At 38.8% G+C, this 26,387-nt stretch overlaps 2 protein-coding genes across 2 annotated transcripts in view; one reads left to right on the plus strand and one right to left on the minus strand.

The window, feature by feature from the left end:
- The window catches only part of LOC124291130 (ankyrin repeat domain-containing protein 24-like), a 93,300-nt gene extending 85,939 nt beyond the window's left edge, over positions 1-7,361 (plus strand). The window contains 3 exon segments of the mRNA XM_046728036.1: positions 570-1,076; positions 2,377-2,442; positions 3,873-7,361. Of these exon segments, the coding sequence (XP_046583992.1) occupies positions 570-1,076; positions 2,377-2,442; positions 3,873-3,947 (648 nt within the window). The 3' untranslated portion in view covers positions 3,948-7,361.
- Positions 7,362-10,949: 3,588 nt separating this feature from the next.
- On the minus strand, positions 10,950-19,739 carry LOC124291114 (probable methyltransferase-like protein 25). The gene is made up of 9 exons (XM_046728014.1): positions 19,639-19,739; positions 18,273-18,618; positions 17,706-17,866; positions 17,299-17,335; positions 16,357-17,024; positions 14,181-14,320; positions 13,410-13,542; positions 12,756-12,943; positions 10,950-11,722 (listed from the first exon to the last, which is right to left on the minus strand). The coding sequence occupies exons 1-9, from the start codon at positions 19,737-19,739 to the stop codon at positions 11,643-11,645; spliced, it is 1,854 nt and encodes a 617-aa protein (XP_046583970.1). The 3' UTR covers positions 10,950-11,642.
- Positions 19,740-26,387: the final 6,648 nt, after the last annotated feature.

Consider the following 26,387-nt stretch of genomic DNA (forward strand, 5'->3'; position numbering starts at 1 on the left):
TTACACACTGACTGAAAGATGTTGGTGCGAGATTTATCATTAATTATTTTATGATTAATTTGTATCTGTCAAAATCTCCCAATACTTCACAACTTCATGCTTGAAGAGGTGACTAAAATGACTGATGGTTGCAAACAGAAGCAGGCCATCAGCAAAGTGTTTCACTGATCCATTATTCCATGGACCGAGGCTGACCCTATTTGGTACCTGGGTAATGTGTTCTAGTGAAGTCTGCTTTGACATAGTTGATACATAGCTCACATCTTTCAATTTGATGTACAGAATCAAATGTCAGTACAAAAAAACAAAACCAAATTATGTTGTTGGAGCAGTGAAACTATGTTTACTTGAATTCCTTTAATTTCAATAAGTCATTTAAGACAATGTAAGTTAGAGCGTATATGCGAAAATCCTTAATGGATTTCTGGTGTATATTGTTGGCACTTCTCTTGATGTCAGATAATGTGATACTTTTCTGATGGTCCCTAGAGCTTCAAGCTAGAACTGCAAAACTTCAAGTTTCACTGTTCAATCTTATTTTCCTAATCATATTTCCATGACTTTGCCAGCTTCAAGCTGAAGTGGAGGAAATTGAGGGAGTTTTACAGCAACACGACATCCTACAGCAGGACTATAGCCAGTTGGAACAGGACTACACCGAGCTCCTGAAGGACAAGGAGAAGCTCGAGCAGGACCTGATGGACAGTCAGACAGAGAACATCAGGATTGACGAGGCGCCAGAAGACCATGCAGAGTTAGTGAAGGAGAATGAAGCTGTGGTAGCTGAGAGAGATCAACTTCAAAAGACTGTGAGTGAACTGTGTAAGGCAAATACAACATTGGAGGAAGACCTGAAACTTGTGAATATGGAACTGAAACAAGTGCAGAAGGATTTGGAACAGGTTCGGGCTGATTTGGTACATTCGAAGGAGCGCCTTGAGTCTGCTTCTCTCACAAATGGGGAGACTGAGACAAAGAAACAGGTCGTGAAGTCTGAGAGTGATAGCAAACCGGAAAGGTCACTCAAGATCAAGTCCCTGCAGACCCAGATTTCCCATCTGCAGCAACAACTAGCTGTACGTTTTTGATTGGTTTCTATTCTTATGGTCGAAACAAGACTGTTCTCTGTTTGCTGTCGTGACTGAAGACGTTGACTGTTGTAAATATTTGCTGTGTCTGTGTTGAGTTTCTTTCAGTGTTTCGGTTGTCAAAGGAGTAGTCAAGAAATTAGCTCGGCTAAGGTTGTTAGGTAAACTAGCATTGATGTGGTTTGGGTGTGGGCTTGAAAGAGGTGAGTGGTTCTTGTTGGACGAGATAATTCCAAGCTAATGTAAGCTATGCACATGCATGCCTTAAGGCTCAGTGGGTTTTCAGCTATAACTGAAACTTTGCTTTAAGCAAGTTGCCACTCTGTATGAATGGATGCACCGACTGGAATGTAATCCTAACATGGGGAAATGGCTGTACTCACAGTGACACACATCATTTAGCTCAACTGGGCGTAATTGCATTAAGATTATATGATGACACAAAAATATGTGTCATCTATGTTGACTCAAACAGATGAGAGTTTAACTCATAGAACTAAGTTATCGAATTGAAAGGTTACGGTAGGTGGGGTAGCCTAGTGGTTAAAGCGTTCGCTCGCCACGCTGAAGACCCGGGTTTGATTCCCCACATGGGCACAATGTGTGAAGCCCATTTCTGGTGTCAACCACTGTGATATTTCTGGAATAATGCTAAAAGTGCGTAAGACTAAACTCACCCACCCATCACTGAAAGGTTACATGGTCAAGTTGAAACAAGTATACGACTGGTGAACAAACAATAATTGAGACAGTCATGAATTTTGTAGTTAGGAGGTCCAAGTCTCATGCAAAAATGTATGCTTATGCTTTGACTGATTCCAGGAAAATAGATTCAAGAGGTATTTGACAGATTTAAATTCATTTCAGTTAGGGACTGTTAGGGTTTGATAGCCAGTGAAAAGGTCATTATTGGGGTTTTACAAGACCTACCTCCAGTTGAGCACAAATCTGAAAGAATTTCTGTTTTCTGATTGTGGATTTAACAAGTGTGTTGTTTCCTATTAACCATGGTTTGAAATGTGCATTGTGTTTGTTGCAAGTAATAGTTTAATCTGAATTATGTCTTACATATAATGTATTGTGTATATTCATCAATCCATAATAATACGGAAGAAAATTCCATCAATTGTATTTTACCAGAGTAATATCAGCCAGCATTGTCTTAAGTTGTCATGGATTTTTGTTTTGTTAATCTTCAGTACATTTCTCTTCACTATGTGACAATTCCCTTCCCATTTTGATGTAGTGCAGTACACAATATATACAACAGGAAATATATATGTTCCAGGAATTTGACCGTCAACACCAGGATATTGTCAGTGTCTACCGAACTCATCTTATTAGTGCTGTACAGGTGAGTCATGTTGCTGAAGTTGCTGTTGCTGTAGTTGCTGTGCGCAGTTGCAGTAGTTGCTGTGTTCAGTGGCCCATCTTAGCTTAGTATTACTGGTATGAGGGGAGTCAAGAAGCTGCAGTATCCATGGAGATAGAGCTGACATGAATGTATTTTGTGTTCTTTCAATGTGACAGTTTGGTACAGATGTGGGCAAATGTTAAATAAGGGCTCACACATCTTTACTGAACCATTGCATGGGTTGAATAAAGAAGTTGAAATACGTTGGTCAACTTTCATGTGAGAAGTTGCGAAGTACAATACTGACAAATTTATGGACAACAAAACTTCTTTATGTTGTGAGTGCGACAGATTGTTGTACTGTTGTCTAACAGGGACTGGACAATGGTACAAGAATCTGTACCAAAAGAAGTTATCCAAATATTTGTCAGTATTCAACTCTGTGCTCCCTAAAGGTTAATTGTTTTATAACTAAAACTTTTACCTAGCGACAGTAATGTAAGCATAGCAACGTGTGCCAAACATCCATGGGACTCATCACTAGCTCACATGGGAGTACTAATCTGAGCTGTAGACAAGTAAGAATGGAGGGATTCTAGTCCTCATTAATTGGTATTATTTTGGGGCAATAATTCTGAACCAGTTGCCGAGGTTTCATTTTGATTGTGTTTTTTCCTGTCACACTCTAAAATACTATTTAAAGTGCAGCTTAACTCAACCAACTGACTCCCTCAGTGGCCTTGCTCCATTCAACCAACATAGGGCACTTCCTGTCACAGGCTACTTTCATACAGCTGGAATAATGTAGAGGGTTGGGCTAAGCAGCGTACCAGCATGAATCTATTGGGTAATGCAGAGATGCCAACTCATATGACTTTATTGTATTCGTTACGAAAAAACAACACAAAATATGTGACTACGATAGCAGTAAAACAATATATACAATTTTTTAAAAGAATACATGAAATTAAATTATGAAATAGCATATGTACCATACACAATAAATTGCAACTTCATTTTAGTAAGTATCAAGCTATATGCGGATACTTACTACTGATTTAATTGAGTACAATGTTAATAACAAGTTCTAAGAATATCTATCGATTCTTTATTAAATAGGAAAATTCTCTGAAAAGGTTAATACTAATTTTTGCATTGGTTTTTGGCCAAAATACTTATTGTGCTAAATTAGGGTTGGCATCTCTGGGTAATGTGTATGTCACATGTCTTGTGTATTGTGCGATATGTAATGAGTAAGTAAGTATGGTTTTACACCGCAATTCCAGCAATATCATGGCAGGGGACACCAGAAATGGGCTTCACACGTACCCATGTGGGGAATCGAACCCGAGCCTTTGGCATGATGAGCAAACACTTTAACTACTAGGCTACCCAAGCGCTGATATGTAATGTGTATTGTGTACTTCTAGGGTCACATGGATCCTGATGTGAAACAAGCCTTGCACCAAATCATCGAACTACGCAGCATGGAACAGTTCTGTTGACCGCTACCAGCAGCCGCCTTGTACACCAACAGACTTGTAATGTGATATTGTACTACACCACACCATGCGATTGGTGTCATAGATAATTTATGGAAATAGTGTCTGTGTCTGAAAAATATGTTTTATTTGCTGAACAATTCAAGTTCTTTCAATTTAAGAGTTTTATGAAGACATGTAAAGGTGAAGTGTGCATCTGCTGGAGTAAATTATCGGTATGAATCGTTTGGATTCTTGACTGAAACAGATTTGTCAATTTGACAGAGGGTCAATGTGAAAACAAAGCGTCAGTATGTAATCATTGTTAAGCAACATGTTTGTCAGTTTTATTCGTTTTATCAGAGTTGAAGAATATCAGATATTTACATTAACCCTTGGTGTTGTAAGAGTACTTTTAGTATTTATGCTCAAAATTTGAAACACAAATTTGGCGTACCAGAAATATTTCTCCACAACCAGTCGTACCATGCTTATTTTAATACTTTGCTCTGTATTTTAAGGTTATTTGGATGTTCCTAGATCTTAGATATTGTTGGTTACTTGCCTGATATCATTCCACACTGTTGCGTCACTTAACGTTTTAAGAAGTTTTACATGTGATGTTGTGTTTGAATGGTGAGGAAGACACTTCCACTAACAAAACAGCTACAGTTTTATATGTTTCCTCTGTGTCAAAAATATGTTTTTTTAACCCCAAACTGCAATATATTATGTACATATGAACTTTGGAGCAAACTAAAACTAATCAAGCACAATGAGAATTGAATATGTATTTTAATAATTCCTTTTAAATAATTAATGTAGAATACTAGCAATAACAGAACTTTTGGAGTTGATTATTAAGGTTATTGGATGTTGGTGAGGTAAAGATAGAGTTTTAACTGATGAAGCCTTACATTACAGGAGAACTGAAGGGATGCACATGTCACGCGTGTTACATATACAGGTTGGGTGCTAAATCTTTCATATTATTATTTGTGTTATCAGATTCTGTTGTTTTATAACTGGTATCACATGTGTTTGTTCAACTTGAATATACCTCAAACTTTACCGAGTATTTTCTGTCACGGAATATAACATTATCTGATGATTTTTTTATTGCTGCACAGGCAAGTAAAACCAAAGCTTGTATTAGAAGCGTTTAGTTTAAACTATAGATATAGCACATGCGTAATACCAAGCTGAAAGAAATAAAACCTGTTCCACAGCCAGTGATGAATTGTGTTGGAAGACAGATCAGTGATTTCAGTGTGAAGAAAATAGAGGCTGAGTGTAAATAAAGTTTTCCTTAAAGCTGGCTTTGCTTTCATGCAGTGCTTTTCGCAATGACGAGGAACTGATAATGGTCATATGTAGCCATGTGTTGTAATGACTGAACACTCTCTTAATATACACTCACTTTCTGTATTAAGTAATCATTGGTAGCATCATCTGTGAGAAGATACTGACTTACATAGAATGCTAATTGGGTTCTGTTTCCTGTTTACAACTTTGTATCCATTGCTTCCAGTATTTAGATATTGTTAGTGGCCAGGTAGGCAGTGCCCCTTTTCCTGAACATGGCCAGGTTTAGTTCCCATATGGGTTCCGTGTATAATGCCCCATCCCATATTATCACAGCAGTGAGTGTTAGGCATAAACAGTCATTTCCCAGAAGTCTGACAGTTTGTGTTAACATTCGCAAATACAGATTGGGTAATTTGAGTCACTATAAGATTCTTCATCCTTTGAGCAGAAGACACCATGTCAATGTGTTCATGCTGAAGGCGACAGACATCACTACCTGTTTATGGAATGTTCAGCTCCTACTTGTTGATTTGTATGATTAATGGCAAGCAAATGAAATGTATGAACCTAAGAAAATGTTATTTTCAAGAATCTGTATATAAATAATGTTTGATACTTATTTTAGTAACCATGAAGGGAGTCTTCCCAGCACATTCCAATTGTTTTATTCTTTTATATGTGATAGGGTATACCTATAATATCACATGAAAGTTTTTGTCTCAGATTTTAACATTATACACTGTTTATCATTTATATAATGAATTTTGTTTTGAAAGAAGTTTTGTATGAATTTAATATCATATAAGCATTCCCCGTCTCCTTCATTCCATAGTGGCAATGTTACAAAATCAAAAGCAAGTATTTATACAAATATATACATGTATACGTACATGCAAGCATACATATTGTTGTGTCATATTCACCTGAAAATAACATCAGAACTGTTCAAAACAATCATCCCTGGCTTCATTCCAAACAGCCTCAGTTTGGACATGCAAAGGCCCGATTCCTGTCTGTTGGTTTCACGGAATCCGATCAAGGTTCGTACCTTTGGAATGTATTGCATACCATAAAGTTTGTTCCTTTGGGATGCACTGCATACCATTAATGTTCATTCCTTTGGGATGTATTACATACCATCAAAGTTACTTCATTTGGGATGATTTGTGTACAAAGGCATACCATCAAAGCTTGTACCTTGGTAAAGCCTTCCATACCATCAGGTGCTTTTCCATGTGAAACAGTCCATATCATCACGTTTCCTTCCTTTTGTACATGTTCCCAGATATGTTGTCTTCTAAGCATCTTGATATTTGAACTTAGAATTACCAAAGAGTTTTGGTTTTGATATCATGATTACAATTCAGTGCTAAGATAATATTGTATGTCCAAAGTATGGCCCAACTTCAGTGATTAATATCAAGTCTAATATTGAACAAACAACATTCCATCAATGTCAGTTTTGCTGATACATTTCTCACCCAATTTATATGAAACTACAAGAGATAACATTCTGATGTCCTGAAGTTAAAACATTTAATGCTGCTACATCATGACATACAGGTAGACTTAATGGGAAATACTTGATGTATAGAGCATGGTTGTGACTTCTATATCTACTTCATATTGACATTTAGTTACAGAATATCAAGTTGTAATATAACAATCTGAGTGATAATTTTAGATGAATAATATGGGAACCTCACCAGGTTTCAGTTTATATATGACTATCAAATTTAGGGTGTTCCCATATTTTTTGTTTGTAGTATATTTACCAAGGTTTACAGAGAGCAAGATTACAGCGATTGTGCTTGACGACTTATTTTTCTTAATCATTGGATTACAAGTGAAATTAAGATTGTTGCTGGTTATATTTGCCATATATTCTGAAAAGTTTTCAAACGAATTATTGACTACTCATGTGACTCTGTTCCTAAACTTGACCAACCGTAGCACGTGTCAGGTGGCTATTTATGAACTGTCATTTTCAATGCATATTGCATTCAGTAGAAGTCCCACTTGATACTGCACAATTTTATTGTTGTTATTGTTTACTATACTGGACAATAAAAGTTAGGGATACTAAGGAGTTTAGGGGATATTTTTAGCTATGGAGATGGAGAACAGTGTCAAAAAATAGTCCTCAAATTTTTCATGTTCCTTACTTTTTTGGCTCAGTATATATGTATCATGATGAAATTCTCTGGAGTTTGTAGCTGCCCGAATCTGTATCAGCATGATGGTCAGTATAACCTCTCCACATGTCTCAAACTGTACTCTAACGCAACCTATATAATATATAATGCACCAGGAATTCGTGAGGTTTCATTGTACAGTAACAATTGACAATATTCTGTTTTTTGAATAATCTGTACATATTTTATACTTGCAGGTTTTACGTGTGTTCACTTCAGTTTGAATTTGGAAACTATGTATGGAATCCGTACTTAAGCATGTTAGGGAGAGACTATATTTGAGTGCTTTGACACAAGTGAGGTCATCATGGTTAGCTTTATGTTAGTGCTTGATAGTAATTACAAACAGTATTGATAATGTTTCATAATATTTCGGCAATAGTGTAAGTAACCCATCTTCATCACTGCACATAAGTTGCCACTAACAAGTGTTCCCCTTCACAGGGCTCAGAGCTGCTGAATAGGAGATTGTATTGAAGGCTGTGAAAAGAGGTCATCATTAAGGTGTGCATCGTGACTTCCAGACTTTGGGAACAGGTGACAAAAAATGTCAACTGAATTCCCTTCTTGTGAAGTGTATAATGGATGCCTAAGATATTTTCTATAGACAGATTCACTGTATGAGTGAGTGAGTTGGGTTTTATGCCGCTTTTAGCAATATTCCCGCAACATCACAGCGGGGAACACCAGAAATGGGCTTCACACATTGAATAAAACACGGGTCTTTGGCGTGACGAGCGAATGCTGTAACCACAGCCCCTTAAACTGTATGATATATACTGTTGAATCCAAGGATATAATTTGCAGTCTATATGCAAACCAATCACAAAGTGAGAAGTTTGGCATACAGAATGCAGACATGCAGGCTTCACATTAGATGTTGGCTGCAGAACCAATGTAATGATGTGGCAGGTTTGTGCAAGATATTCCAGTGACATCATGACATAAGCTGACTTAAGTGTATGGGATGTGCACCGTAATATTTGCCAAGGAGAATCACCTACAAGCGAAGCCCAGAATAACATCATCCTTGTGCGATGGAGATATTGACTAAACAAATCTTTTTGGGGATCAGGTGGAGTAGGATTAAGTAAAAGACGTATCCTATTGTGTATGTCCTGTGACGTTTGGCATATATTTAGTTTTGTTTTTAATTATTTTTTCGCAGACTGATGCATGTTGCATATTGACTTAGTTCATGGCTGTAGGAACCCTGAAATGTGAAGTCCTCATGTCTTATTTCTGCTGAATACTGAACAGTTTCATTGTGACTGTTAACGTTGGACAGCAAACGTCTGTGATTCTTTGTAGGCATAATTGGCTTGAGCAGAGTACAATAATTTAAACTGAAGTCATTAAGTTTTTAATCTTGCCTTTATCACACTGGTGAAGATCAATGTTCTGAAATGTAGTTGTTTGTATAGTATGCTAGTAGGATCTGTGATATGGTTACAAATTACTGATGTTTGTGAAGACGTTTGCTGGACACTGATTTGGCGAACTTGTGATGCAAGTAACTGCATAATTTGAGAAGTTGTAATATTGTGTTAAAGTTGTGACAAAGTCACTGAGTATCATCACATGCTGTTGTATGGACAACTGATGTTGTAACCACAATGTGTGCCAACAGCCAGTCAAACAGTTAAGTCAAACATAAAAAAACACACAAGCTTGCAGATTTTTGCAATTTTATTTTGATACGTGACAGAAAACAACTGGCTAATATATTCATCATATGTTTCATATCATATATATATCATCTAAGCCGTTATTTTGTCATACCATGAATTCTTGTAATATCAAACATAGTACCTTGTACAAGTTATGTTCTTCTTGATAAAACCAATTTAATGTATACTGCCATGGAGGTCATTTCACAAAGTAAACGTTTTGATTTGTGTCTCAAGAACTACTCCAGGATGAGTCGTGATTTGAGTTGAAGGATCCTGATCAATTCAATCAAATTGAATCAAAACACTCAATTTACTTATGATTTGTTTAGTTAATCCCCAAGGAAATTATTACAAAACTATTTCCACATGCGAGGATTAAGTTTGTCTTATGGCATCATAGACATCAGCATTTTATATTTATAAACATATATATATATCTATACATATCACATCATGGAGTAACCTCACACTTATGCTCATATACTTATTTGAACAAAGAATAAATTATAATGTGTCTTCAATTGTTCTGTTGTTTTTGATTATACAGGATTATGTACCTTCAAGTTGTTACATAACAGAATCTTGACATTAAAGTACTCTGTGTTTGACTCCATGTTGGGGGAGTCAGGTTTTATAACACATTTTGAATTCTCCCAGTCCAGCAAGATCTGAAAATGGGATTCAGATACCATCTTTAAGTGAGGAATCACGCCATGCCCACTGATCTGTTTTTGATAGCTATTTTCACACTGCCCTTGTCAGTATGATAGTAGTATGTAAATAACCTGTCTCAACCAGACAATCCAGTAATTTTCACAATGAGCACTGATCTGTCCAGTAGGGATACAGAGACACATTATAACCAAGTTAGTGGGCCTGACCACCCAATGCCATTAGCCATCACCTGCTGAAGATCATTTCTAACTTTGGCCTGTTCGTGAGACTAACTGTAACTTGACTACCCGCAGATCCTCATATGTTGAATTTTAACTACCCTCAGATCCTCATATATCGAATTTAACTAATTGTTTCAACATCTCCAGTGAGCTACTGAATAATCTGGTTCTTTGTAGCATACAAGGGCAACTGAATATTCTGCTTCAATGTGACATACAATAGCTGTTGATTATTCTGTAGTCTCTCTGAACCACATTATTTTCCCTTCTGCCTAGCCCTCCCTGCAATGCTAAAACCCTAAATGAAGCAAGTCTAGATTTCCCCAGGTCCAGCTGTATCACCGGGGCTCCTTTACAATATAAATGGGTTTATTTGTTAGTAACGTTACTGTCTAAACTGGCACATGTCGGGACTGAAGAAACAATCCGGTTTAGACAGCATGCCGGATTGTAGAGCTGACACGGTTACCTACAACTAGAACTGGACCAGCTTTGTCACTCTCATATACATTGTTGTATCACATGGTTCCCTCAATGACTGCACACACTGACAATAAAACGTATTAAATCACTAATTACATGTACAAGTATACTCATACTGAACTAAGATTAGATTATCTTTGTCGGCAACCATGTAGTTTTAACACAGGATTAATTAGTGACAATACACCCTTGACCAACTCCTCGCCAGGCGCCAGATTAGACAGCGCTGATAACTGTAAAAACATTTTCAGGCGGCTCATTTCATGCTGAGATCCGGAATTGACACCTGCCGCATTGCAGAGCTTTCAAATGATGATAAATGCACTAGCCACGGACGGGACTGAGATTATATGCTGGTGTTGACAACTTGCCGGATTGGACAGCTGTCGGTTTTGACAGCTTCCACTTTATTTAGGGACCAAGCATTGGTCTAATTATTCTGCTTCAATATGACAGACAAGGCAGTTGAAAATCCTGCTTCAATGTGAGATACAAGGGCTGTTGATTATCCTGCTTCAATGTAACGTACAAGGGCTGTTGATTATCCTGCTTCAATGTAATGTACAAGGGCTGTTTGATTATTCTGCTTCAATATGACAGACAAGGCAGTTGAAAATCCTGCTTCAATGTGAGATACAAGGGCTGTTGATTATTCTGCTTCAATGTGAGATACAAGGGCTGTTGATTATTTGGCTTCAGTGTGAGACAGAAGGGCTGTTGAATATCCTGCTTCAATATGACATACAAGGGCAAGTGAATGTTCTGTTACAGTTATTGTACTGAAGAATACTTGGTTTGAATTGAAGGGACAACTGACCACTAGACCACAAACACAGTCTGAGATTGCTGAATTTTGGTTCAAGGGTGAAATGAGAGACAACTTTAATGTGACTTTAATGTGTGTTTTACACAGCTGTTATAAATATTCCAGCAATATCACAGCAGGTGACCCCAGAAATTTGCTTCAAACATTTTCCCAAGTGGGGAATCTAACCCACGTGTTCAGCATGACAATCAAACACGTCCACCACAAAGCCACATCAATGCTCCTACAACTGCTACAAATGATACTGTTGACCATTCATGATATGATATAAAAGACAACTGAATATTCTGCTACATCGCTACATAAGTAGATGGCTGAAGGTGACATCACCGACTTCATCACTCCTTCGTGGCCAGGAGGACATAGTTCCTGGGTGACAGCTTAGGGTCAAATATCGGCACCAGCACGCTGGGGACTCCTGGAATGAGAGGGACGTACCAAGACAGATGTTTAATGTCTTTCATTATTAAGGTGAATGGGTGAATGAGTATGCTTTTACACTGCTTTTAGTATATAATGGATACCTAATGTAGTTTCTGTTAGTTTCTGTAAACAGATTTACTGTATGAGTGAGTGAGTGAGTGAGAGAGTGAGTGGGGTTTTATGCCGCTTTTAGCAATATTCCAGCAAACATCACGGCATGGGACACCAGAAATGGGCTTCACACATTGTACACATGTGGGGATCTAATCCTGGTGCTCCAGCATGAGTAGTTTATACCCTTATACCAGGAATCAGAAATGGTAATAGGATGTACCATCTGTTCATGTCTTTTGGTATGACCTTCAACCCTTATACCAGGAATCAGAAATGGTAATAGGATGTACCATCTGTTCATGTCTTTTGGTATGACCTTCAACTGACCCTCTATACACTACAATATGGAGGTACTCCTTATTATCAGTAAAGGAAGGTTTTTGACTATAATCACATAATATCATCTTCTCCACCTGCAGGTTTCCAGGTGACTATCATTTACAATCATTGTCTATGATTCTTTCTTGACAAAAATAAGAAACGGCGAAAATTCAAACCACAATTAGCAAAATCCTGACACATCTAAGGGACACAATTCTGTAAAAAGACATTCAGCAATTTTGATTTATGCGTCAGCTTGGGATTAACTGGAGCCTATGCTAATGAGTGAGTTTAGTTTTACGCCGCATCTAGCAATATTCCAGCTATATAGCGGCGGTCTGTAAATAATCGAGTCTGGACCAGAAAATCCAGTGATCAACGGCATGAGCACTGATCCGCGCAATTGGGAACCAATGACATGTGTCAACCAAGTCAGTGAGCCTGACCACCCGATCCCGTTACGCCTCTTACGACAAGCATGGGTTACTGAAGGCTCATTCTAACCCGGACCTTCACGGGTTGCCTATACTAATGAGTTACGGTTGTCTAGATAGTCTAGAGACATCCAGGTATGTCCTGGTGTAAGGACTGACCATGCTCCAGTAGGTACAGCATCCTGTCCAGGAGAAGGAGGGTCTCCACCACTGGCGCCAGGCACAGTCTCAGAGTGTAGAACACTACAACATCCTTCCATAAGGGGAGGTAACTCTCAGCAACACTCAAAACTTCAGGTGGGATGTCTGATGTAAAACCTAACTTTTCAAGTGCTGTTTTTGCATAGCTGAAAATCAAAGTATAGATTATCAAAGTATGTATAATGTTTCCTCATACTGTGTCTACTTTCAGACATCAACAGACTCCCCGAATCACATGCTTATGTGCTGAACCAAGGGGATGAAAACTATCTGGGATTAACACAACTTTCATACAATAACAGAAAGCACATCTTGCTTGTGATCCTTGTGACTACATTTACAAAGACATTCAGCTCTACAGCCTGTTGCTAACTGAGGACTAGTTAAAATGTAAGTCTAGACATTGTAATATTTACTGTGAAGTGTTAAATGTGGATATTGTCTCTTGGACAGTAGGCTTATGGTTAACTGCTTTAGAAATATACATGAAATTGAACTTGCACACAAAGAACACCTTAAGGGAATTTAAGTGCAGGGACTGATAATTGGCACAGCCGTAGCACCCCTTTAACTGGGGCTTTTGAACTTCCCTGATCTATGACAACTACCTACTTCTCAAATGACAGATCAGTTGCACGTCTAACTGTGAGTTTGATAAGTCCATTCTGGAAGTCAGGTCTGACTGACTGGATGACATGCTGGAGGGCGGCCCGGTAGCTGTGGATCTTCAGGTGTGCTGGGTTGTCTGAAAGGTCAGTTAATGATAATAATATTCTTTAGAGTAACATTATTGATGGATTTATTGGATGTTTAGGAACATTGATATTTATCTAGTTTAAGAGATGTATCCATTGTTTACAACAATACTGATTGTTTGCAAAGTGGGATATCCTTGTGTACAGAACGTGCAACAATTCAACCACTTTATTGAACTTACACATAAATCATTAATCTTGAAAATGTCTCGATAATTTGTCGAACAAACTACAGCTGAGAAACCCTCACTGTAACTGCAGTCAGCTGTTGTAGTCAGCTTAGTGATGATTTTAGTGATGCTTCAAGAGCAGATAACTCTAATCTTCAATGTAATGACAGGAAGGAGAGTAGCAATGTCGAGCGAGCAAGCGAGAGATGTGTTTGTGTACAAATAAAGGTTTGGTGTTACGGAATGTCTCGGAATATCAGAGAATGTAGATGTATTGATGTGAGTTATTGTGTGAAGCGAAGATATAAAACAATTTCTTGATATCACAATGCACCATACTTCTTCAGAAAAAGGATTAAAGTTTTGAAGACAAAAATCAGTTCTGTTGTTTGCAAACCTTGGCGGGCCTCCCATTACACTCCCCAACCATTCTACTCATCCCTGATGTCCAGAATTACCTTTCAGCCTCTGTATATAGCAATCAGCAAAGTGGCAGGCCAGCTCCCGAGATGAGTACGTGAGACCAGCATCTGGCAGACCAGCAACAAACTGACTCATGGGATAGCCAATGTCTTGCTGGGCCACGCCTTCAGATGACCTAAAATACCAGGAATGGTAAACAATATGTTTTACCTGAGTGAGTTTGATAATACTGAGAAACTGATATTTGAAACTGACAATTCAAAGTAACTCACTGAGTTTGATTAAAGGAGAATGCTAGACAATTGCAATAATTTGCTGTGTGAAAGATAAAGTCATCAGAAACATGACCCCCAAATTTTTATTTAAAAAATATGGTTTATTATGTTTTTATCGGAGAAACAGTTTCTGTTATCTGAGCTTCGGCCATTATGCATATTCCGCTGGAACACACGTGACCTTTCCGCTCGTGACGTCATATGTGACTAGCATCCGCCATATTGCCAAAGAAGAAGCGCTACAGTAATATAAATCGTGTTGTTTCTGTCGTTTTTGTACGATGGTGTATTCCGTTGCCTGGGGATGCACGGAATCATCGAACAATGGAAAGAGCCACCATTTCTTCCGTTTTCCAAGTAAAGAGACAGATTTAGGCAGGAGAAATATTCCGATCATTCAGAGTCGGACGCACATGAAAGAGACAAGCACATATGGGGTATACAAATCCCAAAGCTAGATTGAAGATGCTGATTTACCCATGGGATTAATGTATACTCCATCATTCCCTGTTACAACTTACTGTCAGTGGTATTTTTAACATATATTAAATCAAGTCCGATTGCCAGTCAAATTGTCCCGCTGCAAATTGCCCCAGAAAATTTGGTCAAATTGCCCTGGAGTTTTGGTCAAATCACCCCAGGGGGATAGTCAAAATGCCCCAAGTTATTTAAAATGATTAATTGTAAACCAAAAGTCACTGTGTTCTTTAATCTGATTGGTTGAAAAACGTGATCAAATGGTATTGGATTCCCGGAAATTCGCTGCGTATTAATACATACAAACATCGCTCACACCATTGTATTGTTACGTCATCAGCTGTGATGATGTCATTAAAATCATATTGTGACGTAAAGTCCGAATGACGTCACAAATGATCAGTTCCAGATGCGACCATGGGAGACAGCCGAAACGGACGGCTGATGACATTTCACTGCTGTACCTGTACTCGATGTCAATGAGTGCAGACACAAAAACGTGTGTTGACCTCTTGGTTTACTTTTGTGTTTACAATGTCGATAAACATCATGTGTTGGCCACTTTCCGGGTGTTATTGAGTATTTGAAGCACGGGAATATTTCATTTGAAACCTCCGACTGGCTCTGTCAGTTCCATATGAATCCCGTGCTTCAAATACTCAATAACACCCGGAAATTGGCCAACACATGATGTTTATCTCCTAAATATAGGCCATGAATGCATAGTTTTGTCAACTTTGATATTATGTTCTTCACATAAAAGTATTACACAGTTATGAGTTTACTAATGGAACATTTATCAGAAATATTACTTCCTAATAACATTTATATGAAGAACATAATATCAAAGTTGACAAAAACTATGCATATATGGCACATATTTAATCATTTTAAATAAATTTGACCAAATTAGAATGAATGACCAAATTTGCTGGGGCATTTTGTAACTGGAGCAGTTCGACTGGTACCCATGAGCTGAGCTTGAAAATGTTTTGCTTTGACGTTCTACTTCATCTGGAAGATTGTCTTGCCAGACGTAATATCGGATCGTATTGATACGGCCTAACATCCATTTCAGAAATGATATCAGAAACATCTTTTACTACTTCAGAATCCATGGACGCTGTTAAGTTGTGAGGTAAAATCAGAGAGGAAGCCATCAGTAACAGGCACATATGACGTCATGTCACGTGATACCCCGTCTGCTCATTAACTGTCAGGTGTTTCCGTAATAGGCAGAAATATGAGTACATTTTTTGCGTTTGTATTGCTATTTTACAAACTCTTTGTTCAATTTTAATCACGGAAGGTGACTTTTCGAATATCCTTTACAATATATCAAAAATTTTGTTTTCGTTTGTATTCTCCTTTAACACAGCTCTGAACAGTATTTCACTCCAACCAAAAATCCAAAAGGACTGATCATCATAGGATTTTCTTGTAATCGAATGAAACGCACCCTGTCACATCCACCGACAGCTTCATGTAGCAGCAACCAACAGATGCAAGTCCCACTGCAGCTTCACAGTTGATGAACATCCGGATCAGGGTGGGAGTCAGGTCTCCACAGGCATGGAGTCCGTCCAGGACAAACAGGTCTTCAGCCTCTACCTCCTCAGACTTGTCTGTCTCCATGGTAACCTGGTGTTTTTGATTGCTGTCTCTGTTGTGAATCTCACATTTTGACATGGTGTTTTCATTTGTAATATCTTTGGTAATATCAGAGGTTGTTTTCTTTGGACTGCAAGTACATGAGTTGGTTTTGTTTGGAGTGAGACACTCAGTACTCATCTCGGCCACATCTCCATCTTGAGTATTAATATGAGGAAAGTTATTTTTGCTGACATCACTGTCTACACGCTCATTGTTTGTCTCATATGCTGTACCATTGGCACACACGGTCTTCAAGCTCTCATTCTGATTCATATGAGGACTTTCAAGATGGCTTCCACTGCCCGTCTGCTCCCTACACTGTTCTGTCTGCTGCTCATGTCTGTTGTGTTTGATGAGGGCCAGGAAATCTCTGGTAGAGATGTGAGCATGTATTCTACTGACGATGTGGCTGGGCAGTCCACCTACAGGTTCTGACCACTCGTCAGCTGACTCTCTCACCGCCAGTTTCTCTTTCTGGAAGAGCAACACAGTTGACTCACATCAAACAACTACTGAAAATAAAAGTACCCAAATTTGTTTCAGAAAGAAAAGGAAGGAATAATTTCCCTGAAGATTTTCACCCTTTAAAATGAACTGATTGTTGGACATTCTGGATGTCCTGAATTTTCAAAAATAATTGTTCAGCTCAGACAAAATTTGTGTTTAGATGCAGTGACTGATAACAATACCCTGACTCTACTCTAACCTTCCAAATATAATATACTGGCTCAGCATGTCCCTGACTCACCTTCAGTTTTGCCTTTCTGATGTTCTTCTTTATTTCCCTGAGAATGAGTCAGAAATACGATGATTATTCCCATCCGAAACAAATCAAGTCATACACGAACACTTAGGGCCTACAACATCAGCATTACTACTTTTACTGTTCAGATTACATTCTGGACATTATAACATTATGCTATTGTAAAGATTACAACCTAGACTAACATCTACCTTGTCTTTGAAACAAAAATCTTTCACTGAAAATACAGTTGACTAATCTCCAGAAACTATGATACAGAGAAGCCACGAAATGTTCTTCATTTCTCGGAGACTTCAGTAATCTTGACTTACTATGGCTGTATTGGATGTGTTTGTTAAACGGTTCCGGGTCATGGCCATATGGCAGTGCAAGTCATCTGTACATATACGTACCTGTCATACTGTTCTGCCTTTGGAGCATGACCCCCTTCAGCCTCAACTGTTGTGACCTTGACCCCATGAGCAAAGGTGAGGATCCTTGAGAGGTGACCTAGTCCCGCCCCAACATCCACAACTGGAGAACATCGACACTGGCAGCAAAGATGGCTGATAGTCTGGAGTGGCAACATATGAAGGCTCACAATCATGAAAATGGACCCATCACTATTTGTTTATTCTGACCAATGATGTGTGATGTGCACTGTTAATGTGTGAGTAGCTAGCTGTGTACTGACAAATTCAGTTTGCCAGGTATTAGTGAGCAAGGTAATTTAAATCTGCAAATGTCAGACTGGATAGTAGTTCTTCAATATGAGTATTATTACCATCTCGCAGTGAAGATCACTAACCGATTGGCAATTTCACATGCATGAATTCGTTTGGGAGGTTCAAACTTATTTTCAATATGGATGCTATGGAATCCATCTCAATGCTGGTTTATTCCTGAGTACTGAGAACATTGTTAAATCACTATGAATCACCAGAACTTAAGTTGACCATACAGCACCCATTTGCAGCTACCTGGCTCAGCTTCTGAATCTCATGTTGTTTTTTGGGTTTGACATGTTTCCTGTACACGTGTTCTAGCTCCATCCATTGGCCATTCTTCATCACCCCACGCCACTCCTCACGATCAACAAGATGGCTGCTTGGGTCACATGACTCTAGGTCAAGGCTGGGCATGTCTCCTTCAGTGTCCTCAGCTCCCTGAGGCACCATCTTTGTGTGTTGTCTGGGGTGACAGACTTTCAGGTGGTTGAGGATGTTCTGCATCTGCTGTCTGTCATCCAGGTCCACTGGCTGGCGTCTCAGAGCCATACTCAGGATACACATCCTGTACGACAACAGCGACAGAGGGGGGACGCCACTGAATGGAACAAAACAAATATTATTACATTAACGTGGAATAAAATTAATGTGAGCTGATTAAGACATTTGACTACCGGGGCGATGGGGTAGTGGTTAAGGCGTTCACTCGTCATGCCGAAGACCCGAGTTCGATTCCCCACATGGGCACAATGTTTGAAGCTCATTTCTGATGTCCCCCGCCGTGATATTGCTGGAATATTGCTAAAAGCGGCGTAAAACTAAACACACTCACTCAATTGACTACCATCTGCATGCATGGGCACAATCTCTGTATGAACTGAACAAAACAAATATCATTACATTAACATGGAATAATATACATGAGCTGATTAAGACATCTGACCAATATCTGCACACATGGGAACAATCTCTGTATCTGTGGAATAACCTATGAGACGGACGTTGGCAGTGTGCATCAAGTTTCCTCTTAGACAAACATGGAGGAAGGCTTACAAGGTTCAGATCCATACTTCACATGACTGTTATGATGTCCATTTGGGGGTAGCTGGATATAGAAACCTTCCAAATTTCAAATGTGCTGTTATCTCTAAAACTTATTAAAACACACCAGTCAAGTCATTTAGTGTTTTTGTGTCTGATGTGCTAATAGTATCATAGCTAATGGTAATATCACAGTTATTGTAATTCTGAATTTTGTAAGCCATAATTGTACAAACTGATATCATTTTATGCCTACTGACAGGCCTCTGACCATTGAGAAGTACTTTTCTTCATAAAGATATTTTTAATGAAAACATCATTGGTGGTTAATGCATTTGTAATCTGAAACCTCTGATTTGCAAATAAGAATTGAGTTATGTCCAAGTCCACAGTAGATTTGTGGTGAAATATTTCAGTCAGCCCCATTCAAGGCAAGAACAAAACAGTGGTAAACAGAGTGATCAACTCAGCATGAGGACACAGATTCGGCTTACACAGGTCTGAACATCAGGACATAGGAGGAAGGACAGGTGTGGAGGGGAGAGGGTTTGCAGGTATTGTGACAGGTGAAACTTACCTGTAAGTCTGTACATCAGGACATAGGAGGAAGGACAGGTGTGGAGGGGAGAGGGTTCGCAGGTACTGTGTCAGGTGAAACTTACCTGTAAGTCTGTACATCAGGACATAGGAGGAAGGACAGGTGTGGAGGGGAGAGGGTTTGCAGGTATTGTGACAGGTGAAACTTACCTGTAAGTCTGTACATCAGGACATAGGAGGAAGGACAGGTGTGGAGGGAGGGAGAGGGTTACTTGAGGTACTGTGACAGGTGAAACTTACCTGTAAGTCTGTACATCAGGACATAGGAGGAAGGACAGGTGTGGAGGGAGAGGGTGTGTCAGGTGGTACTGTGTCAGGTGAAACTTACCTGTAAGTCTGTACATCAGGACATAGGAGGAAGGACAGGTGTGGAGGGGAGAGGGTTTGCAGGTAGTATTGTGGGTGAAACTTACCTGTAAGTCTGTACATCAGGAGGAGGGGACAGGGTGGAGGGAGAGCAGGTACTGTGTCAGGTGAAACTTACCTGTAAGTCTGTACATCAGGACATAGGAGGAAGGACAGGTGTGAGGGGAGAGGGTTCGCAGGTACTGTGTCAGGTGAAACTTACCTGTAAGTCTGTACATCAGGACATAGGAGGAAGGACAGGTGTGGAGGGGAGAGGGTTCGCAGGTACTGTGTCAGGTGAAACTTACCTGTAAGTCTGTACATCAGGACATAGGAGGAAGGACAGGTGTGGAGGGGAGAGGGTTCGCAGGTACTGTGTCAGGTGTAACTTACCTGTAAGTCTGTACATCAGGACATAGGAGGAAGGACAGGTGTGGAGGGGAGAGGGTTCGCAGGTACTGTGTCAGGTGAAACTTACCTGTAAGTCTGTACATCAGGACATAGGAGGAAGGACAGGTGTGGAGGGGAGAGGGTTCTGTACATCAGGACATAGGAGGAAGGACAGGTGTGGAGAGGGAGAGGGTTACTTGCTGTGTCCAGGTACTGTGTCAGGTGAAACTTACCTGTAAGTCTGTACATCAGGACATAGGAGGAAGGACAGGTGTGGAGGGGAGAGGGGTTCAGGACATAGGAGGAAGGACAGGTGTGGAGGGGAGAGGGTTCGCAGGTACTGTGTCCAACTGCCAGGAAGTCGAGTCCAAAAATTGGACACAAAGAAATCCTGCAAAACATATTTGACAAGAAACTGAGATAGCAGAAAATATAAAAACAAAAAGTTTAATTCAACCAATTAATCTCAAACAAAAATAGGATTATTTCTTGCATCACCTAAAATCAATTCTCAAAACACTTTACCAAACCTTACTTAGGTCACTAATCTATGACAGGGTTGACAGGATTTCTCTGTTGCCATAGTTACTGGTTTGTACCCAGATGATATCCAGAATTGTTGCAGCCTTTGCTGCACCATCCAGTTGTGCATTTGTTGCTGCACCATCCATTAGTGATAGTATAAAAGGAATCATCTCATTGATAAACATTATGGGTGGTCACATCGCATTATGGGTGACCACAGAGTGTGATAAGAGTTGAGCAATAGTAGCATGGTATTCTATACAAGTTCGGTTTCACTAGTTTGATGAGTCACACAAACTGATGATTTCACCTGAGCATTGCTTATCGTAATCGTGTGTAATATGTTACAGTCAGCATGTAAGGAGACTGAAGTAGGCAATCTACAAAACAACTAGACAAATATCTCCATTTATTTCATTATGATAATGTAGTTCAAACATTTTCATATCTAAGTTTATCACTGAAAATGGTAGAATTAACAGAAACCAAAAGTCAATGTACACTGCTATATTTTGGGCCTTAGTGTATGTACTCTACCTGGTATGCATAACAAAGCTACAGTCACGTTGTCAAACCCTTTCCAACTTCATGATAATTTTCAGTGAATCTGTCAAATATATTGACAGACTTAAATCAACTGGCAAAATGAAGCAAACATTTTAAAATTTTATCAACTGCCTAAGTGAATCACATTTTACACATTTACTTTTGATCATATACATGCCTACAAATAAAAGGCTTGTGAAAACAATTACTCCCATATTGTTGGTCTTGCATCACACAACTTCCTGACAATAACATACAGACTAGAACGAATCAGTCCAATGCTTCTGTACATCAGTGAAATACATGGGAACACTAGAAACCTAATTACACCTGACAACAGTTACCGGTGCATCATTGTTACCATGTTCAAGGAACATATCAGTCAATATCCACACTTAGTGACACATATATCTACAGCTGTACAAACAATATGTTCAGTGTCACAGATGTTTGTACCAATTAAACTTCTCATACTAGCCAAACCTCATGTTTTGTTATAATACTAGTATAACCCATGCGGATTTCTCAACTGATCATGTAATGTGGTTTCAGGTGTTTCACGTAGATAATGTCTTACCGCACATAATACAATATAATGATGTCCCCAGTTGTTTTGAAAATGTATTATTTTAGATAACAATGAGCAATCAATCAAGGTATAATCAGCAGATGCTCAGAACAGAGTATGTTGTCTTTCCCAGTGACACTTCACACACAGATATGGGTGCAGTCCTTCCACTTTGCTAAACCTTCATCCCAAAACACTTTTTTCTGACAAATCCACGACATAAGATAACAGTAATTAACAAATCAACTTGATATCTGACAAGCTTCCATCATTGTTTTCTTTTTCTATTTCACTTCTTTGTAAAATCGAAATCAAATGAGTCAATTTTCAGTAATGCGTATGGATAATGTCTCTAAGTTTATGTCTCTGTCCTAGCAGACGGTAAACCGGTCCGTAGTCCGGGCAGGTGTGATAGCCAGAAAATCGACTCAAGGCAGCTGGGTGTAATGTACCCCACTTGGCTGTGAGAGGCTGCCAAGTTGAAGCCAGAGATTAGTGGCTCTCGGCTAAGTGGCCCTTTAACACGTTTACAATTTCATTTCTCACTTAATAATATTCAAAACGTTTTATTTTATACATGAAATCCTTAAAAGGTGGCATGAGATTACTCGTGGTTCTTTGATCAAATGACTTTCAAACTAAGCGAGCGTTTTTACAGCATTTGTAAACAAACATATGTCACAACATATTGGTGAAACAATATTTAGAAGTCTAACGGAAAATGATGTATTAAAACAAGGCCATCTCACGTAATTACCGAAACATATGCATCCATAATCCATCTATATTGGTTCAGGAAGTTTTTGATGAGTAATATTCGTCTGTGAATGTCATTGACTGTCTCTTTCTCGCAGACAACAAACGCCTCCTTCCCTTCCGTCATTTTGCTCAGAGCATGGACTTGAGCACGGGAAACGAGAGTGACCTCCCCTTGACTGTCAAATGTTGCGATCTATGAAGCGTCCATAAAATATATTCGTTTCCCCGAATTATTCAAGATTTTGAATGAATCGACATACGTTAGCGAAACCTCGTCGATGTAGATAATGTTTATCATGCTACAGTACCGGATTAAAAGGATTCCACAATAACAGACTTATATAATACCGACTTTGAGTGGCCCTTAACGTCAGGTATGACTACACAATGCCATTTAGACAGTGGACAAATGTGCCAGTGCCTGTATTAAACACTAGTGTCCATATTTAACATCAGTGCCTGTATTAAACACTAGTGTCTATATTTAAAACCAGTGCCTGTATTAAACACTAGTGTCTATGTTTAACATCAGTGCCTGTATTAAACACTAGTGTCTGTATTTAACATGAGTGCCTGTATTAAACACTAGTGTCTATATTTAACATCAGTGCCTGTATTAAACACTAGTGTCTGTACTAGTGTTTTAACATCAGTGCCTGTATTAAACACTAGTGTCTATATTTAACATCAGTGCCTGTATTAAACACTAGTGTCTGTATTTAACATCAGTGCCTGTATTAAACACTAGTGTCTATATGTAACATCAGTGCCTGTATTAAACACTAGTGTCTATGTTGTAACACACAGTGCCTGTATTAAAACATCAGTGCCTGTATTTAACATCAGTGCCTGTATTAAACACTAGTGTCTGTATTAAACACTAGTGTCTATATTTAACATCAGTGCCTGTATTAAACACTAGTGTCTATATTTAACATCAGTGCCTGTATTAAACACTAGTGTCTATATTTAACATCAGTGCCTGTATTAAACACTAGTGTCTATATTTAACATCAGTGCCTGTATTAAACACTAGTGTCTATATTTAACATCAGTGCCTGTATTAAACACTAGTGTCTATATTTAACATCAGTGCCTGTATTAAACACTAGTGTCCATATTTAACATCAGTGCCTGTATTAAACACTAGTGTCTATATATGAAACATCAGTGCCTGTATTAAACACTATAGTTAAACACTAGTGTCCATATATAATGTCCATATGAAACATCAGTGCCTGTATTAAACACTAGTGTCCATATGAAACATAGTCTATAGTGTCTATATCTAACACATCAGTGTCCTGTATTAAACACTAGTGTCTATATGAAAACATCAGTGCCTGTATTGTAAAAACACTGTATTAAAGTGTCCATATGAAACATCAGTGCCTGTATTAAACACTAGTGTCTATATCTAACACCAGTGCCTGTATTAAACACTAGTGTCCATATGAAACATCAGTGCCTGTATTAAACAGTAGTGTCTATATCTAACATCAGTGCCTGTATTAAACAGTGTAGTGTCTATATCCAGTGCCTGTATTCTAACAGTGTCCATATGAAACATCAGTGCCTGTATTAAACAGTAGTGTCTATATATAACATCAGTGCCTGTATTAAACAGTAGTGTCTATATGAAACATCAGTGCCTGTATTAAACACTAGTGTCTATATCTGTACATATGAAACATCAGTGCCTGTATTATTAAAGTAGTGTCTATATCTAACATCAGTGCCTGTATTAAACAGTAGTGTCTATATCTAACATCAGTGCCTGTATTAAACAGTAGTGTCTATATGAACATCAGTGCCTGTATTAAACAGTAGTGTCTATATCTAACATCAGTGCCTGTATTAAACAGTAGTGTCTATATCTAACATCAGTGCCTGTATTAAACAGTAGTGTCTATATCTAACACCAGTGCCAGTGCCTGTATTAAACAGTAGTGTCTATATCTTACACCAGTGCCTGTATTAAACACTAGTGTCTATATCTAACACCAGTGCCTGTATTAAACAGTAGTGTCTATATCTAACACCAGTGCCTGTATTAAACAGTAGTGTCTATATCTAACACCAGTGCCTGTATTAAACAGTAGTGTCTATATCTAACACCAGTGCCTGTCTTAAACACTAGTGTCCATATGAAACATCAGTGCCTGTATTAAACAGTAGTGTCTATATCTAACACCAGTGCCTGTCTTAAACACTAGTGTCCATATGAAACATCAGTGCCTGTATTAAACAGTAGTGTCTATATCTAACACCAGTGCCTGTATTAAACACTAGTGTCCATATGAAACATCAGTGCCTGTATTAAACAGTAGTGTCTATATCTAACACCAGTGCCTGTTAAACCTAGTGTCTATATTAAACACTAGTGTCTATATCTAACACCAGTGCCTGTATTAAACACTAGTGTCTATATCTAACACCAGTGCCTGTATTAAACACTAGTGTCTATATCTAACACCAGTGCCTGTATTAAACACTAGTGTCTATATCTAACACCAGTGCCTGTATTAAACACTAGTGTCTATATCTAACACCAGTGCCTGTACATTAAACACAGTGTCTATATCTAACACCAGTGCCTGTATTAAACACTAGTGTCTATATCTAACACCAGTGCCTGTATTAAACACCAGTGTGTCTATATCTAACACCAGTGCCTGTATTAAACAACATCTAACACCAGTGCCTGTATTAAACACTATCTAACACCAGTGCCTGTATTAAACACTAGTGTCTATATCTAACACCAGTGCCTGTATTAAACACTAGTCTATATAGTGTCTATATAGTGTCTATATCTTAACACCAGTGCCTGTATTAAACACTAGTGTCTATATCTAACACCAGTGCCTGTATTAAACACTAGTGTCTATATATCTGCCTGTCTTACACCAGTGCCTGTATTAAACAGTAGTGTCTATATCTTACACCAGTGCCTGTATTAAACACTAGTGTCCATATCTTACACCAGTGCCTGTATTAAACACTAGTGTCTATATCTTTAGTGTCTATATCTTACACCATTAAACAGTGCCTGTCTTAAACACTAGTGTCCATATGAAACATCAGTGCCTGTATTAAACAGTAGTGTCTATATCTTACACCAGTGCCTCAAAGAAACATTGGTTTCCTTGTTTAACATTGGTATCTGCATCAAGCATTGGTGTCCACGTTTAACATTGTGTCAATAATGAAATTTGTGTTCACGTGCTTTCATGGTTCTCACATATTTATGTAGATGGTTAGGTGAACAGACCGAGTTATGGTACGTGGGATAATTTCCTCCAGGTATCTACCTGTCATTTTCCATCACCTTCAGTTTCTTCCAGTGCTTCGGCAGACCATGACTCACACATATATCATGGCTTACGGGTCACTGGCGACAGGAAGGGCACGCCATGGGGTCTAATAATACGAAGAGTACACACCCAGGACACGACTCATGTTGATACAACCTTGCTGGTGCCCTGCCCACAGTGTAGTTGACGTTCTTCATGGACAACCTATCACTTGACAGCATTAATAGCATTGCCATTGTCTATGTAAAGGCTGTGCTAGTTTCTCGTGTATTATAGGAT

This window comes from Haliotis rubra, unplaced genomic scaffold (assembly GCF_003918875.1).
Source record: "Haliotis rubra isolate DU_JTF1 unplaced genomic scaffold, ASM391887v1 Scf482, whole genome shotgun sequence".
Classification (NCBI taxonomy): Eukaryota; Metazoa; Mollusca; class Gastropoda; order Lepetellida; family Haliotidae; genus Haliotis; species Haliotis rubra.

Coding starts and splice junctions, on each gene's coding strand:
- LOC124291114 (XM_046728014.1), bottom strand. CDS start 19,739: ATGTACAGACTTACAGGTAAGTTTCACCTGACACAGTACCTGCGAACC. Junction 14,321..16,356: donor CTGTCGGTGGATGTGACAGG/GTGCGTTTCATT, acceptor CTGGTATTTTAG/GTCATCTGAAGGCGTGGCCC. Junction 11,723..12,755: donor GCTGTACCTACTGGAGCATG/GTCAGTCCTTAC, acceptor CTCTCATTCCAG/GAGTCCCCAGCGTGCTGGTG.